Raw genomic sequence first — 16091 nt, forward strand, 5'->3', positions numbered from 1 at the left:
CTTAATTTCCAGATGTCTTCAGTATAATGTTTTCTTTCAGATCTCATTCTTTCTTTCTCCTCAGGAAAATCCCCACAAAGTGCAGCATCAGTCTTTATTTCTTCTTTTTCTTTTTCTTTTTTTTTTTTTTTTTTAAAAGGAAACTAAGTGTACTAGCACCCGTAACCTGTCAGTTTATGAGAGGCCAGCACCACATTCTTTGTAGTTCAACCAAGAACTTCAGACCACAATTTGGCAGTTCTCAAAGCAGTCTACAACAGTATTCTCACGTATCTGGGCTGTAGTAACACATTTCCCCATGAAGTTCTGAAGCTTAATGTCTGCTGTTCTCTGACAACGCACTACCCTGGAGCCATATTACCTGGCATTCTTTGGAGCTAATTGCTGCCTGTATGCTTTTTCCACTGCATAAATGCCAGTAAACAGAAGACAGCTGATTTTAGCCATGGCCATTTCAGCCTCACCAGATGCACATTCTTAACCCCCTCAAATACCTGATATTTCTATTCTGTTCAGCTTTCCCCTAGCTTTAATCTTTGTCCCTCTCACAGAAGACATCACCAGCTCCTATGTTTTTTGTGTTTCTCCTTGTTTTCATAGTCATTCTAGCCGTGTGCTGACAAACAAAAAACCACCCCAAAACAATACAAACAAACCCCCAAACCTAACCAAAACTCAAAAACTCCCATGCCTTTTCTGAAGAAAACGCCTTCTCCTAAAGACGCCACTAATCCTTTAATCTGTGTAGACTGCAAAGTGTGTACAATTCTCTTCCCTGGAAAGAAAAAAATCCAAATTTTTTAAGTGATCTTAATAGCTGGCAAGGAGAACTGCAATGTCATTTGCGTAATTGTCCTCTGCTCAGCTGGAATTTGGAAGACTATCTGCAGTTACCTCTCATTGCTCAGCCTGCAGCAGGGATTCATGGCTGCACCAAGGCTGCCTTTGCTATCACCCTGGGATGCCTGTACATCCTTCAAGTTTTTAATATTTCTTTCTGCTATTATCACGTTTAGTTTGGCTGATGTTAATAAAACCAGGAGTTTTGGTGGGCCTTATATACACGTTTTATTAATCAAACAGTGCCGCAATACAAAAATGATTGTGATTAGTGTGACAAAGAAATGGCATCTGCTTAATGCTCTGAGGATCAGCTTATCTTTGGGTTGAAAAGAGATGGATTTGTCAGAAGTAAACCCACTGGACTTTTTTACACACAACAGTAGAGCATAGTATGCAGCTGGTCCCTACTTCTAACGTTCAGGAAACCAGCTTTCTCAGAGAAAATATTCAAGTGAAAAAATATAGCTATTACTGCCTATAACAGGAATGTTTCCTGTTGGAGAACTCAGCACCACTGGCTGAAGTGCAAATTTAAGAACGTTCAATGGGCCAGACAGAGAATTTGGTCTGGCTTTGTGGTTGCTGCTCTGTAAACTGATTTTAGCACTGCAGTCTCTTCTGCTCCGGCAGATAAATGCACCCTGTACCGTCAAGCGGAATTGAAGCCAAATTTGGTTTTCCAAAATTGTACCCAGTTTTCCCCTCCAGCTTGTGCCCTGCACCACTGCTCAGCAGCGGGATGCACAAAAGAGGGAAGGCGATAACAAAGCACAACCAGGCTAATTAGGTCAGAGCCGAGCCGGGCGCGATGCGGCCACTGCAGCCCTCCTCCTCCTGTCCTCCAGAACGTGGAAAGCCTGCGCTCCGCTCCCGCCGGGCACCGCAGCTTTCCCGGGCGCTGGAGCGGCCCTCGGGCCGAGCGGCGCCGCTCGCCGCCCCCCGCCCCGGGGCTGGCCGCGCCGGCCCCGAGCGCTCCCCGCGCCGCCGCTCCGCTGCCGCTGCTGCTCGGCCCGGCCGGGCGGGGACTTGGCAGGAACTCCCGGGCAGAGAGCGAGAGTGCCTGCCCCCGCTCCGCTCCGCTGTGGCTTTTGGGTGGAGGAAGGTCTGAGCTCGGCCGAGGAGCAGCAGCAGCCGCCACCGCCGGAAAGGAAGAGGCAGGAGGGGAGAGAGACACGGAGAGGCGGCTGGAGCCCCCCAAAGTACCCCCCCATCCCTGCACTGCAGGCTACATTTCCAGCTTCATGGGCAAAGTGTGGAAACAGCAGATGTACCCCCAGTACACCACCTACTACTACCCCCAGTATCTGCAGGCGAAGGTAGGGTCCGGCACGCCGGGCGGCGCGGCGGGTCTGGGGCTGGCCCCGCTCCGGGCGGCCGGACAGGGCCGAGCCGGGCGGGAGCTCCGCGGCTGGGGCACGGCCCGGGGGAGGCGGTCAGGTTGCACCGGGGGACGGAGACAGGAAAGAGCCGGCAGCCCCTTCCTGCCGCCCGCCGCCGCCCCGGGAGCCCCCGCCGGGCTTCCACCGCTTCTCCTCGCTCCCGACCGTGCAGTCTCCGACCTGACTCCCCTCTCGCCTTTCCCCTCCCGCTGTCGGTCCCTCCTCTTCCCCAGGGCTCTCGGCGTGTCTCCTCCTTCCCAACCACGTCCTCGGCCACCCCGCCGCAGAGCGGAGCGCTGCGGGCCGCGCTCCCGCTGCCTTCGGCCAGCGCAGCCCCGGAACGCGGGCAGAGGAGCCGAAGTTCGGGCGGCCGGGGCTGCCATGGCCGTGCCTCGGCCGCGGCGGGGGTGCTGTGACATCCCGAGGGGTGGCAGGGCGCGCTTACTGCTGCGGTGGGGATGGCCGTAATTGCCATTAAATACGGGCATTGGGGAAGCTGTCGGATTCGGGTGGATACTCATTGTCTGTGGACTCGGACCTTTGTGAGCTGGCAGCTCACAGTTTTCAAACTGGATTAAAAAACGCATTAAGGGTCCAGGTCGTGATGATTAATGTTGTACACGGGTAGCTGCTGTTTGCGGGGATATTGATGTTAGTAGTTCTTGCGGTGGAGGATCTCCACCTTTTTCCCTTTCTCCTTCAAGTCTTTAAGGGCAGCCAGCCCCACTGCTCTAGAAGCATCATGCTGCAAACTGGCAGATGCAGAGGTGGTTGCATCAGCTGTCTGGAACATTTAGCATAAGCCTTTCCAACCACCAGTGACACTCCTCACAAATCAAAACAGACCCATATGAGGCTTCCATGTGTGAACTTTTTTTAGAGGTTATTACCGTGGTGTGGGTTTGGTTGTGAATTTTTTTTTTTTTTTGCTATTGAACTGTCTTGCCTCTTTGGCAATGACAGGGAAGAATTCCCTTCTCTTTATCGGCACACTTGATAGGCTCTTCTTTTTATTGTGTTTGTGTTACTGTATTGTGAAATGTATTTTAGACTGCTTGGCTGAAAAATAAATTCCATTTGACAGTCATGAGACATTTTACAAGGCAGCAATGAGGAGGCTTTGAAATGTGCTTTCATATTTACAGAAATTGATAGAAATGTGACTAAGGTCTTTAGGTGATTTGAAATGACTAATCTGTTAAATGTGTAATCGACATCAGCCTAAAGATGGACAGACTATAGCCATTTAAAGGTTTAGCTGCAGAGTAATCACTGCAGTAACTGTTTACATATGTATTTAATATATATATGTGTATGCATATATTTAATGCATTATTTTAAAGAAAGGTGGAATGCCTAGAGGACAGCCTTTTGCATCACTTAGCTGTAAGACAATATGTACATTCTCAAATGAAACAAATATCTTTATTCAGAAACTTTTACCCTCATGGTTTTGTGTGGCAATTGTAAGTTACAAACCAAGTACATAACATAGAATATATATAAAGCAGTATCACTTGACTGTTTTGACCTGTAAATAATTGAAGAGGGAGATAAACTCTGATAGCTTATAGAAGTTAATAAAGAATGATCCAAGAAATCCATGATCCTATGAGAAAACAGGATGGACCGTCTTTTGAAAATGTTTCCTGTACAGATAATTTAATATTGATTTGTATTACAGTCAATGACATCTTCAAGCTGCCTTGCAGTCTTTGCTATAAAATTATACAGCCTGAAATTACATTGCTCTGTTTCAGCAGAGAGAACACAGAGCCATTTGACCTACACACATGAAATGAAATATCTGAGATCCAGTGAAAGTTTCATGTTTTCAGAGACCTTTATTTTATAAAAGAAATAAAAGAAAGATTGGTGTCTTGGTATAGGTACAGGGACCAGTGACTGTAGGTTTTGGTACTCAGGTATGCAGAATCCAGTAACATAAGCAATTTTCCCACTATGGATCCCCTCTGGACATGTAGAAATATTCATTTAATTAATAATTTTTAGCTGTTCTGTTCTTTTGGCCGTAAAACAGCTCACTTTCCACTCTTTTTCAGTAATTCTGGAGAAATCTTTGGGTTTTGTTAAACGCAAATGATAATAGAAGTGAATTGCTTTTGCTGGATGAATGATGGGTAATAGTAGGTGATTATACTGGAGGAGGTAGGGAAATCTCCTGAACCAGAAGTTCTGCTTCTCATCTTATCCTTTTTTAAATAATGATGGAAAATCTGCTGACTAATAATCTGCAAATCAATAACTAGGAGGTGACAGGAATTTCTTGAAGATGGATTTTTCTGTGGAGTGCTCAAAAATACTCATTAGGTAAATTGCATACATTCCTAATGGCTCTTTGGGTTAAAATGTTGATGTGGTCAACTATTTTAATTGATATTAATATGTTACAGATTTTAAAAAACAGGTTTTTTATTTGACTGTTATGATTTTCACAGTCTTATTCGTGAAGTATTCAAGCTGGTTCAGTGATATATTCTGTGAGGAAATATAAACATTTGCTGTGATTCAGCACCTCCCTCCCTCTAATCTTAGGGAGCTCAGCATCAAAAGAGATTAGTGAAACTATGGACTTAAATGAAAAGAGCAAAATTAACATTGGAAGACTTTAAAAATGAAATATTATTATGGCAAGGAAAACAGTTTGAAATGGCTTTAAGTTGAAGCTTGTAAAACCTTCATTTTTAGGACAGTTTTTACTCTGGAATGATATACTTGACATACCTGCTAAATTTTGTGTCTTCTAATGAGTGTATGTTTTAGGACAGTTCCTGAATTGCAGCATTGTACGGCTTGTCAGAGAGCATCAAAAATGTTTTCCAAGTTCAATGGATGTTTCTAATGGTTTAGGTGCTTTCTTTAACCATATTTCTCTAACATTGCTTTTCAAATTTCAATTCAGTTGTATCTAGTTTCCATACTCAAAGCTTTACTTATAGTTGAGAGATTTTTTATTTCACTGTTTTGGAAAATTATTGTCATTAAGATACATGTGTTCTACCAGTGCTTAAAGGCCAGTCTGTCCAGGAGTAAAATCTGGCTGTGCCAGGCAGAGTATTTTAATATTTAACAAGATAGAGTACACATAAACAAATACAAATGTGTAGAGACATGTTTAGGCTACAATCTGTTTGCTTTGGTCAAGTAAGAAATAAAAGTGAGTCTGTGTTTTGTTTTCCATATTGAATGGAATTCAGGGTCACAATGCACACAACAGTTTACAACTAAATTGGATAACTACCTGTATTACTGGTATTTCTTGAGAGAGTAATGTGACAATATGAGTAATTCCACCAGCAGTCTTCTGTATCATAAAGGAAAGCTCTTTGTGTAAGGGTTTGTGGAAGATGGCAACATTTTCTATAGATAGCATGGCTTATCTAAAGTGTAAGCATTCAGTAGTCGTAGGTAATACCTGTGTGATACTTGAATTCTAGTTATTTAGTATGGTATTAGGTAACAAACCCTAGAACTAATGAAGTCTTGTGAATCTTGCTAAATTATCTTCAAGTGGACTTTGAACTTTATAATTTGGTAGGTGCAAAACTGCTGCTTTGGCAGCTCTGAGAAGAGCCAATATTTCTAGAAGTTGTGTGGGTTTGTAGGCAGGACTGTAGATTGATATAAACTGTAGTGAGCAGGCAGATTCTGCCATGTCAAAACCTTGTTCTCAGGTTGATGAGAGCAAACTTTAAAATGGGAACACTTAACTTTTATCCAAGCCTGTTGATGGCAGAGTAAGAAGGAAATCAGTTAACAGTATTAAACCAAGTAGACATTAAATTGTCTTATTAGCAGACACTGGATAAGCTGCAGTTTAGTGTCAGTATATGAAATTAATAGACCGATGTAGAACATTCAGCTTCTAAAGCAGAAGAAGGAGGACCTGCTAATTGTTTGCTGCTAATGTGTACCTTGGCGCTGCATTCAGACCAAGCACAGGTCTGTCACCCTTTAAAAAGTTTCAGTAGCTTATGAGCTGATTTTAATCAGTATCAATGATTACTAATTCTTACCAGTTTAGTTACGTTTATTCCATATGCACTAAGACTGCAAAATCTGTACATAGTAAAAGATAAGCTTACAGTAAAGCAGAGTATGCATGTTTATAAGGTTGGACAGAAGCAATTTGCACATTTTATATTCTGGAAAGTTGTTTTTATTGTCCCTAGTTGTGATCTCTGTGGTTCTTGACTGAGCTTTGAAATTCACAGAAGTAAAAGCACAGGTTAGTTGCAGGCAAGCTTTTTGTCTCCACACAGTTACCTGATCCCATTATCCTCCCAGCTTCTTGAATGTGTTCCCTCCCATTCCAGACACGCTGGAGGTTTATTGAGCAACTGTGTAGAGAATTCCTTCCAAAACCGTACTATACTGTGGAAGGGAAAGAATTGTAAAAATATTCCAATTAAAAAAAAAACAAACTTGAGCATTTTCGTGGTAAGATAATCTCTCTGACTTTATAGAATTATTTCAGAGGATGGAAAATAGAAATAAAGAGTATTACCTAGAAAGAGCATTTTCTCTTCTTCCAAACATTCCAGTCCAAAACTGAGAACGTCTGTTTACACCTATACATCAGACCAGTAACTTCTCTTCACTGGTCACAATGATTGTTCTACTTAATTGTTCCAGCCAGCTTGTTTTGTGAGAGGAATCTCTCAGTCCCAGTTATAGCTCCTTTGAACTTCTAAAGTTTGGTTCAGGTAGTCTGTGATGAACTAGAAATATGCCCTTCATGCAGTATTTCTAGAAACTCTTGCTGGAATAATGCTTATATATGCAAAAGCCTCTCTAGAAATGGGTTGAGCAAAGTGTTCATATCATGTATTTTCGTGTACATCATTGTAACTCTCTAAACAACTCTGATAAAGAAACATGAACTGTAGAAACACTTGACACCACCATCATCTGTAAGACTGGCTTCATTGAAGTCAACAGGAGTTTTGCCTTCCATTTCAGATAAGCAACATTTACTAGAACCTTGATTTATTGTTGGGTTATGCTGATCATGCTTAATTTGGAGGTGATTTGCAATGCCCTGATGGTCATAATCTTCACTTCAGAGGAGCAAAATTAGGGAGTGCAACTTAGACACTGTGTGATCAGGGCTGGAATCAAGGAAAAGCAGCAATGGCATCCATAAGGTGTGTTAATTTTGTGTTTTTCTCCTAGGGACTCTGTTAAAAAGTTTTAAAAAAGTCACAACTTTCCTTCGTGAATCAAACTTCCTTATAGAGAAGGATGATATATATATATATATATATAGATATAGATATAGATATATATACATACAGACTGAATTTGCAAATGACAAAGTTAAAAATTTTTTTTCTTCCCTGAATCAATGGTGGAGATTACAGGTTCTTATTAGCTTTGTAGTTTCCAGAAGTTTGAGACTAAACTCATCCCTAGAGTACCCCATGCTTGCGGCTTAATTTGATACTGTGTGATTTGCGTCATTTAACAAATGTCAGCAAAATCTCGGTCCCTCTTTGTGATTCTGTAGTAACTTTACTGCAGACATATGAGCAGATCCTGAGTCTGATGGTCTTATGGGACTGACTTCAACAGAAAAGTGATAAACCTATATATGACTTGAAATAGTCTTGAGACATTTATTCAGTGCTGTTCTCCTTTTGTATTTTGATTGTTAACCCCCTCCAGGCACCAGGTTTGTGAATGTGAAGTTTATAACCAGTAGGTAGGCAACAGCTGTAAGAAGCCAGAATTATACAATGTCTGATTTGTGCTGGTGTATTTTCTAGCTTTACCCTCAGCGCAGGATCCCAAGGCAGCCATGAAAGGTGTGCAATAAGTTTGTGTGGGGAGAAGCTAATTTTCTTTGAATAAAACAGTTCTTTAAAGTATGGGTTTTTTTAAACCTCAGCTGGTACTCTTCATAATGATAGTAGCTTTTTTTCCTCATTACTTTTAAATCAGAATTGAGCATGCTATATACTTCTAAGTACTTTGTTTCTAGTTAGAGGATAAGTGTCTAGGTCTCAGTCTCAAGGATGAAATTTCCTTAGTAAATTTCTGAGCTTCCACTCAGTGTTGAAAGAATGAAGAAAAGGTAGGCCAAATTATTCATGTGTTCCTATGAAGAATAATACAATGTAGTAAAGCATTGTTTTCTAAATCAATTTTTCTATAAAACAATACCTTTAAGAAATATATATTTTTTTTAGTATATACATCAAAAAAACTCCTTGGACACAATTTTTCATCTACTTTGAAGTCCAAGTAGCAAGGTTTGAGCTATTAATGTTGATAGTAGATACATCACTCAGAAAGGTAATTGAGGCTACTAACACATGCTCCTAATGATAGAAATGTGATTGTGATAGCAGAAAAGAAGTTTCAACAGAGGTGTAGTAATAAATGGGAAAGTATATCTTGGTACAGTTACGTATTTCCGTTTCAGTCTTCCATAATCAAGAGCAATTAACAATGGTTTTAAAAATAAGTTGTTTTTTATTAAATTATGCTTTTCGTTTGAGAAATAGTCCCTTGAAGATGTATGCTCAGATTTAGCTAAAGTGATATACTTGTTTTCTGTTCAATTGTATAGACTTTGTGGCCTGTGCAAAGTAGTATTCACAACTATTTCTGCTGGAAAAACTCCTGCTTTGCTAAAAAAGTGAAAAATTTTGAAAAAGCATGTTGATAAAAATCTGTTCTATTTGAGTTTAATTCCCTTCAGTCAAAACAGACACAAAACAGATTCAGGTCGTATCTACTGTGGTTAAATAGATGATAATTATTTTCTGACTTCATACATCTTCCTAGTCTTCCTCAGCTGAAAATACAAAGATCTGTGTTGAAATGTTATTTCAGTAAGTTCTAAGCTGAATTATGTTATCTCAGAATTGAGGAAGTCAAAGAGCTTGGACATGGGTAGGTATAAGCAGATTTAGGACTCACTTGTTCCATGGTAGCTTTTGGGGCACTATGTTGTTGTGCATAGTCTGAGATTGTAAGAGCACATTTCGTCTCAGTTGCTCCAGCTTGCCGAAAACATTTCAACAAAATTTCAAAACATATTTAAGCTAAGTGTTTGAAATCTCATGTAAGGCCTGTGAGAAATGCTTCAGAGTCATTCCAGGTAGATACAGAGCTTACTGATACAGGAAGGAAGACAAAATGTTCGGTGTGACTCTTGTGCCTTGAGAGGGAAGTATTGAGGTTTTCTAGAAAGGTAGAGTGAACAGGCTTCACTTTGTGGGTTTTACAACAGGTTAAGAAGTGAATTCCTGTGCTTGTCTCTTGGCAACACACACTGACACAATTTCCACAGCAGTTTATAGGCTGTGGTAGTATCTGTGACCTCTTCTATCCCTCAGGCCATAGCTACATAATCACTTTAATTTTACATAACTATGCACAGCAGCCAAAAAGGGCAGTCTTGTCTTCCCCCATTGCTCCCAGCAACCCATTCTTCCCCCTGTGCTGGCCCTAGCATTTGTATGATTGGTCAGTGAGCTGAATCAAGAAACCAGCCTGGCTGAAAACTAAGCCCAAACCCCCCAGCTGCAGCACCTTTTTACAGTGGAGCAACTAATGAGATACAAAGAAGTTTGAGATTTGCATGGCTATGGGTGAAGTTGTCTCCAAAAGAAGTCCACCCCCTTGGGTCTCACTTTTGTCTCACTCAGTGAGAGCTCTTCTGGATAAGAGGTTTTCTGGGGCCTTGGCCAACAGGGCTGCTGATTACATATAAATTTGCTGATTACACATAAATGCAGATAGCTGTTAACTTTTTTTTCCCTATGTTTTTATCTTCTTCTTTTTTTTTTTTTTAATTGTGTTAGATGTTGGTGCACTAAGTGTTAAAAAACCTTTTGAGTCTGTCTTTCATTCTTAGGACCAATGATTGTGGAGGTAAGTGTGAAATAATTTGCTGAGAGGGCTTAAGTTAGGTGTAGGCCTGGGAGGAAAGAAAGAATCAAATGTAAATGAAACTTCCAGAGGCCTTGTAGCATAGTGTTACATCTAACTTTCCATTTTCAGCACAGTGCAACATTGATATTTTATTTCATTCTGGGGAAAGAGGGGAGAAGGCTGGCACTTCAAATTAGCAGCAGCTGCAGAATTAAGACAAGGGTGTTAGTGACTCATTTGGAAAAGTACTAGCTAAAACATTCTGTCTCCTAGAAAAAACATTAAAGAAGGGTTTATGATACAAACTTTGAATTTTGTGAATAGTGTTAGTGACCCTCTGGTTTCCTCTGGATAGCTTTCCTGATTAGTGACCATTTGCTTTTGACTATTGCTCATGAAAGTGAGGAGAATACACGGGGACATTTTGGAGGGGGAAACATGGCTCCTATCAGGGTCAAAGACTCCAGAGTGCCTCTTACTTCCTTTGACCCAGTCAGTTGTCCAAAAGCTCAGATTATTATTGTCCCAGGTAGCTGGAAAAAGGGCTAGATGTCATAGTTTCTGTGATGCGTTTGAATAAATGACAGAGTAGTCAAACTCCAGTTTCCCCAAAGACAGGAAACTTGGATCATAGGAGCAGTTTCTGTGTTCTCACTTCCAAATTTCTTCCCCCAATTCACTATTTTCACTGTTCAGGCCTTTTACTGGACTGTATTCACAGTGTTTCTATTTAGGTTGTTCTCTACTCTTTCCACGTCTGTATTTGGATGAGGGTTTTTTCCTTTCTCTGATGAACATGGGTATTTCCCTGTTTTATGCCCAGGTCCTACAAATTGCTCTATTTAGAAGAGCAGGCTATTTTAAGAAGAGAAGGCTAAGGGGAGATCTAATTGCTGTCTAAATGTATCTAATAAGAATGCATTGAAAAAGTGGAGACACACTTCTTTGAGATGCATGGGGATAGGATCACGGGATACCAGGAGCTCTCTAAATCAGCCTTCTGCTCAAATCAGTTTTATCTAGAAGATCAGACTAGGTTGCTTAGAGCATTATTCGGTCTGTTCTAGAAAGTCTCCAAGAATGGAGATGCACAGCCTCTCAGCACAGCCTGTTTCAATGCTAGCTATTCTTGTAGTGGTTTTTTTTTCCTTATTTGCAGTCTGGACCTCTCTTTTTTCAACTTAGGCTCATTAACTTATCCTCACACCATGGACCACTGTAAGAATCTGGCCCCTTCTCCTTGATAACCTCCTCACAAATTTCCATTTTCTGAAAGGAAAGGTGCTATTATCTCCCACCAAAGCTTCCATTTCTCCAGCCTGAACAAACCCATCTCCTTCAGCTTTCCACAAAATAGGTGATCCAGTAGATACAGAGCTTGACAGTCCTGGACTGAACTCGCTCTGGCTTATCAGTGCTGTTTACTGGGGGCTCAGAACTGCACTTGGGATTGTGAATGGAGCCTTTCAAATGGGAGCAGTCACCTCCCTTTGTGAATGCAGCCCAGCAGGAACAGCAGAGCACGCTGCTGGCTTATGCTTGGCTGGCTGTGTGCCACAGCCCCCAGGTCTGTTCCAGCAGAGCTGCTCCTCAGCCAGTCACTTCTCAGCTGACATAATTTCAAGGGACTCTTCCTTTACAGGTGCAGAACTTTGCACTTCTCTGAGGTAAAAATATTAAACACACCAGTCCCAGTGTAGCAACTGGTAGTGCTCCACTTGGTCCAGGCATGACATTCAGCTCCCTCCCCTGGTCTACAGAGCTGGTGGTTTTATCAGAGAGGGGAATGGGCAATAGGGTGCAACACAGTGGACACAAGTTAGGACATAAGGAAACTGTCATTAGATATGATTTTTTTTTTCCACCATAAGTATGACCTGAAGGTACTGATAGAGGTTCTGGAATCTCTTGGAGATGGTAGAAGACTCAGCTGGACAAGGTGCTGAGCAATCTGCTCTTGGAGGGAAGTTGGACTGTGTGACCTCCAGTTGTCCTTCCCAAACTGGTGTGTGATTCTGTAAGGCTGGCCTTGGTAGCCATCCATCAGCATAAGAGGCTCTAAATAAACTGTTACTGTTCCTTCCATACTCCATCCTTGTAAGCTGTGCTATGGAATTTGGAAAGGAAAGGTATAGAAGGAAATCCCTTTTTCTGTTTAACAGACCATGCATTATACAAATATGCAAATAACATTTCAATAATCATAAATCATGCAAATTCCCTTATCCCATTTTAGCACATATCTTGTTTAAGCTGCTTAAAATTTGAAGGTTTAGGCTTGTCTATTTATTTTTCTCCTAGCAGAAGATTATAGTGCTACAAAATCGTGATGTAAATTGTGACAGACTTGTATACATTCTTATACCAAACCACTTTTTTAGGCTGGCATTTCTTGTTCCTGCCTCAAATCTGAATGTGTTGATAAGTTTTTGTCTGGAGCATGGATTAAAAATTAAATAAAACAATAATTAACCCCTAAATCTTGTCTTTTTCCAAGCAGACGTTATACAGAGGTACAGCAGAATACTGAGGAAGGCAGTATTCTTTCTAGTAGAAAAAATTGGAAGAATTTATATGTCCCTATTGCTTCTCACTAACAGTTCTGCTGTATTTCACATGACTTTTCTTCCAAATTACAGTAAGTTCATCAGCTGCAGGAGCTATGGATACGCGAAAGGCTTCCAAAGCCACCCACCCAACTTCTTTAGCTCTCACTGCTTTTATTAGCACTTCTTTCCAGTGTCTTTTATACACTCTTCCCCCAGATTTTCTAGGGATTTTCAATGGCAGGTATAATAATAGGAACTCACATGTTCCCAAATCTTGGAGTTAATCTTAAAATGCTGCTTTTACTAGATCTTAAAAAATAAAATCACAGCTATGGTTGTCAACCAGATTGGTGATGAGAAAAACATGTAAAACCCACCAAATGTCAGTTCATTTTTACTCTGCTAACTAAACTGTTCATAGTTGTCCATTAATTCTGAAAATAAGGTTTCTTGTTAGGTGCCAGAATATAAATTTAGGGACCCAACACTGGATTAAATTGGCCCTAAGATGACTTTCATTGCCAGAAAGTCAAAGATAGCAGCATTATCACTGCAAGTCATTATAACAGAAAAGAAGTTACCAGTTGAATACTTCTTTATTTTTCCTTTGTCCTGGAGTGTTTGCCTTGATGGTGACTGGGCTATCCATATATTAAAAAAAAAAAAAAGGTGCAGATTTTTCAAAAAATATAGAACTGAGGAAAAAATAAAGATACATTTGTGTATTGGAGTTGTTTTTGGTCTTAGGAATTTTAGATGCTATTCTTGGAATTTTATTTAGTTGAGGGCCTGGGATCAGGGAGAAGTGTTACCAAGCATGTAATACTTACATGCTGAGTAGCTACACTACTTTCTGGGAGAAATAGCAAAATACCACAGTAAAAATGAAAGAGAATGACAAAAGTTTACTTTGCCATGTTGCCTCCAGAAGAGGCAGAAAAGCAACTATGCATATTTTATATTTGTTGCCCCTTTCCTTCTTTTAAAATTGAAAGTGGAATTTTATGTCAGATGAATAATTTAATAATGATTAAATGAATAATAGATACCTTTTTATTCATATGAAGTATAATGGGTCATTTTCCATGCTTACTTACACTCTAGTCAGCTATGTCAGATGAATGATTTAATAATGATGAAATGAATAATAGATACCTTTTTTATTCATATGAAGTATAATGGGTCATTTTCCATGCTTACTTACACTCTAGTCAGCTCTGTCAAGGTTAGTGTAAATGGCTCTCTTTTACTGATATTTATATGAAGTTTAGAAATGTGTATATGACGAACAGCAGACTCCTGGCATTTCTGTGGCACACCTTTTAAAAGTAGGAGTTTATCTGAGTGCTGTCTTCCAAAATGTGTTCTGTCCTCCTCATTGATGGAGACTGTGCTACTGTTGTCATCCAGGGAGGATGCTGCACATCCCAGTGCTCTGGTGGTGGTTGTATACACGCATTTTCAAAATGTGTTGGATATGTAGACTAGCTTAGATTTACCTACCAGTTGTTTAAAAATATTCATGGTTGGTTCAATTTCCTTGATTGACTAGTTACTGTTATTGTTTGATCTTTGAAAGTGTGGTGCCTCCTCTGCAGGACAGCCAGTGCCTCAAGTAATTTAGATATTGGGCAACTAGTGAAGCATGGATGTGCATGTATTATTTATAAAATACTCTGGGTTGCTGTCTGTGTAATGAAGGCATTAATGTGTAAAATGGGCACTAGTTTGTGATTTTTTTCATAAATTAGGACCTCAGTCCTTCTCTTCACACTGATACTGAGCTCCATGTGTTCTTTAATTTAAATATCCCTAAAATTTAGTCTTTGCAGAAAAATCATGCACCAGAATCTTCCTTTTATGTCAAGAAATAATAAACATAATCTTAAGTTGAATATTTATTTTATTGCAGCCCCCCATTTTTCAGTTTAAATGATCTGGAAAATCTCCAGACTGTACCAGACAGCCTGTAGCTTTAAAGCAGAGTTCAGGAGCCTCTGGATGTCTTGGAGACAGAGGAAAGAAGGCTCACAAATATCAACGGTTGTGTACAAATTTGAGCAACTCTGCCTTCCTAATTATTGGAGGATGTTGGGAGACTGAGTTGGGATTTCTGGGAGTAGGAAGCTGAGAGCTATGTCTGGGAGTGACAAATGTTTCACAGTTTTAGTGAGAATCTTTTGATAATTTATACTTACAGGAATAACATCTGGAAAAGAGGAAAGGAAATCATGTCTTGGAATGTCACTGAGATAACAGCAGAGAAGTAGTCTGGGTTCTGTAGTTTTATTTAGTGTTGGCCTCATGGAAGTGACCTTTAGAACTACTCGCTGTTAGTCCTTGCTGCCACGTTGAGGCCCAGACCACCTGGTCTTGAGAGTGGTGGTTCCTTGGGACGGTTCCAGTTTGATTTCTCTCCCCCCAGCACTGAGCTTGTCTCTGGAAGTGGCTTAAATAGGCACTGAAAAGCTGGCTGTAGACCTGTCTCTTGAGCCTTGGGTAGTTGTTTGAGATGGGAAAAAAGGAAAAGGTAACTGAAAAGTATGAAGCCAAATAGAGGGAAAATATAAGGAAAACTAATTTTGAAAGAGGAAAATTGCTGCGGGGAACAGATAAGGGAAAATAATAAGTGAAAAGAGCAGAGAAGGGCAGAAGCCAAATTCAGCGGAGAGGCTGTGGCATGTTTGCCAGAGCATGGCACAAGAAGACACCTCCAGCTGCCAGGCCATCCATGGGGAGTTGCATCTCCAACAAAAGGAGATTGAAGGCAGTATTCTGCAAGACCTCAGTTTGGGGACTGCTAAAGTTCAACAAGAATAAAAGGTTACTTTACAAAAACAAAGGATGATTTTGGGGAACAGACAGATGAGACCTCTGGGTAAGGCCTTGTTTTATACAGATTGTGAGAGGACAAAAGGTGCTCCTGGGGCAAATGTGACAATTATCTTTGCCCCTTATCTGCTGCAGTCCTGTTGTGATGCTGGATATAAAGAACTAAACAGTTTGGTGTTTCTTTTTATTTCTTGTAGTTTATAAATTTGTTTTCTTGTTACACGGAAACTAGAGTAAATGCAAAAACTTCCTGAACACTCTCTCAAGTGACATGGTGGTGTTGCAATTCTTTTTGCTATTTTATATGTTCATAAATTGTCTTATCCTGATAGGCACGGCATGAATCTGAATCCAAGAAAATATACAGTATAGCAAAGACTAAATGGAGTTTGTATCCACTTAGCACATAGAATGTCACTGCTTCTAGCATAAGTGCCTAAACAGAAAAGAAATCCAGAAGGCTCTCATCTCAATATGAAAGATCAGCAGAGTATGCATGGGGAATAGAGCTCAGTTGAAATTATGCAATTTATCAGCCAGAGTGAAACTTAGAACTTACAGTAACATATTATTTTGTCTTTAG

General features: G+C 40.4%; 1 protein-coding gene across 3 annotated transcripts in view; it reads left to right on the forward strand.

Annotated features, from left to right (window-relative positions):
• The first annotated feature begins 1806 nt into the window (after window positions 1-1806).
• The window catches only part of RBMS1 (RNA binding motif single stranded interacting protein 1), a 143243-nt gene continuing 128958 nt past the window's right edge, over window positions 1807-16091 (forward strand). For all 3 annotated transcript variants that reach the window (XM_039715694.1, XM_039715855.1, XM_039715762.1), the window contains exon 1: window positions 1807-2159. In XM_039715694.1, coding sequence (XP_039571628.1) covers window positions 2085-2159 — 75 coding nt within the window. In that variant the 5' untranslated portion in view covers window positions 1807-2084. The remainder of the gene's footprint in view (window positions 2160-16091) is intronic.

The sequence above is a fragment of the Passer montanus genome, unplaced genomic scaffold (genome assembly GCF_014805655.1).
Source record: "Passer montanus isolate IOZ18808 unplaced genomic scaffold, ASM1480565v1 scaffold1, whole genome shotgun sequence".
Taxonomy (NCBI): Eukaryota; Metazoa; Chordata; class Aves; order Passeriformes; family Passeridae; genus Passer; species Passer montanus.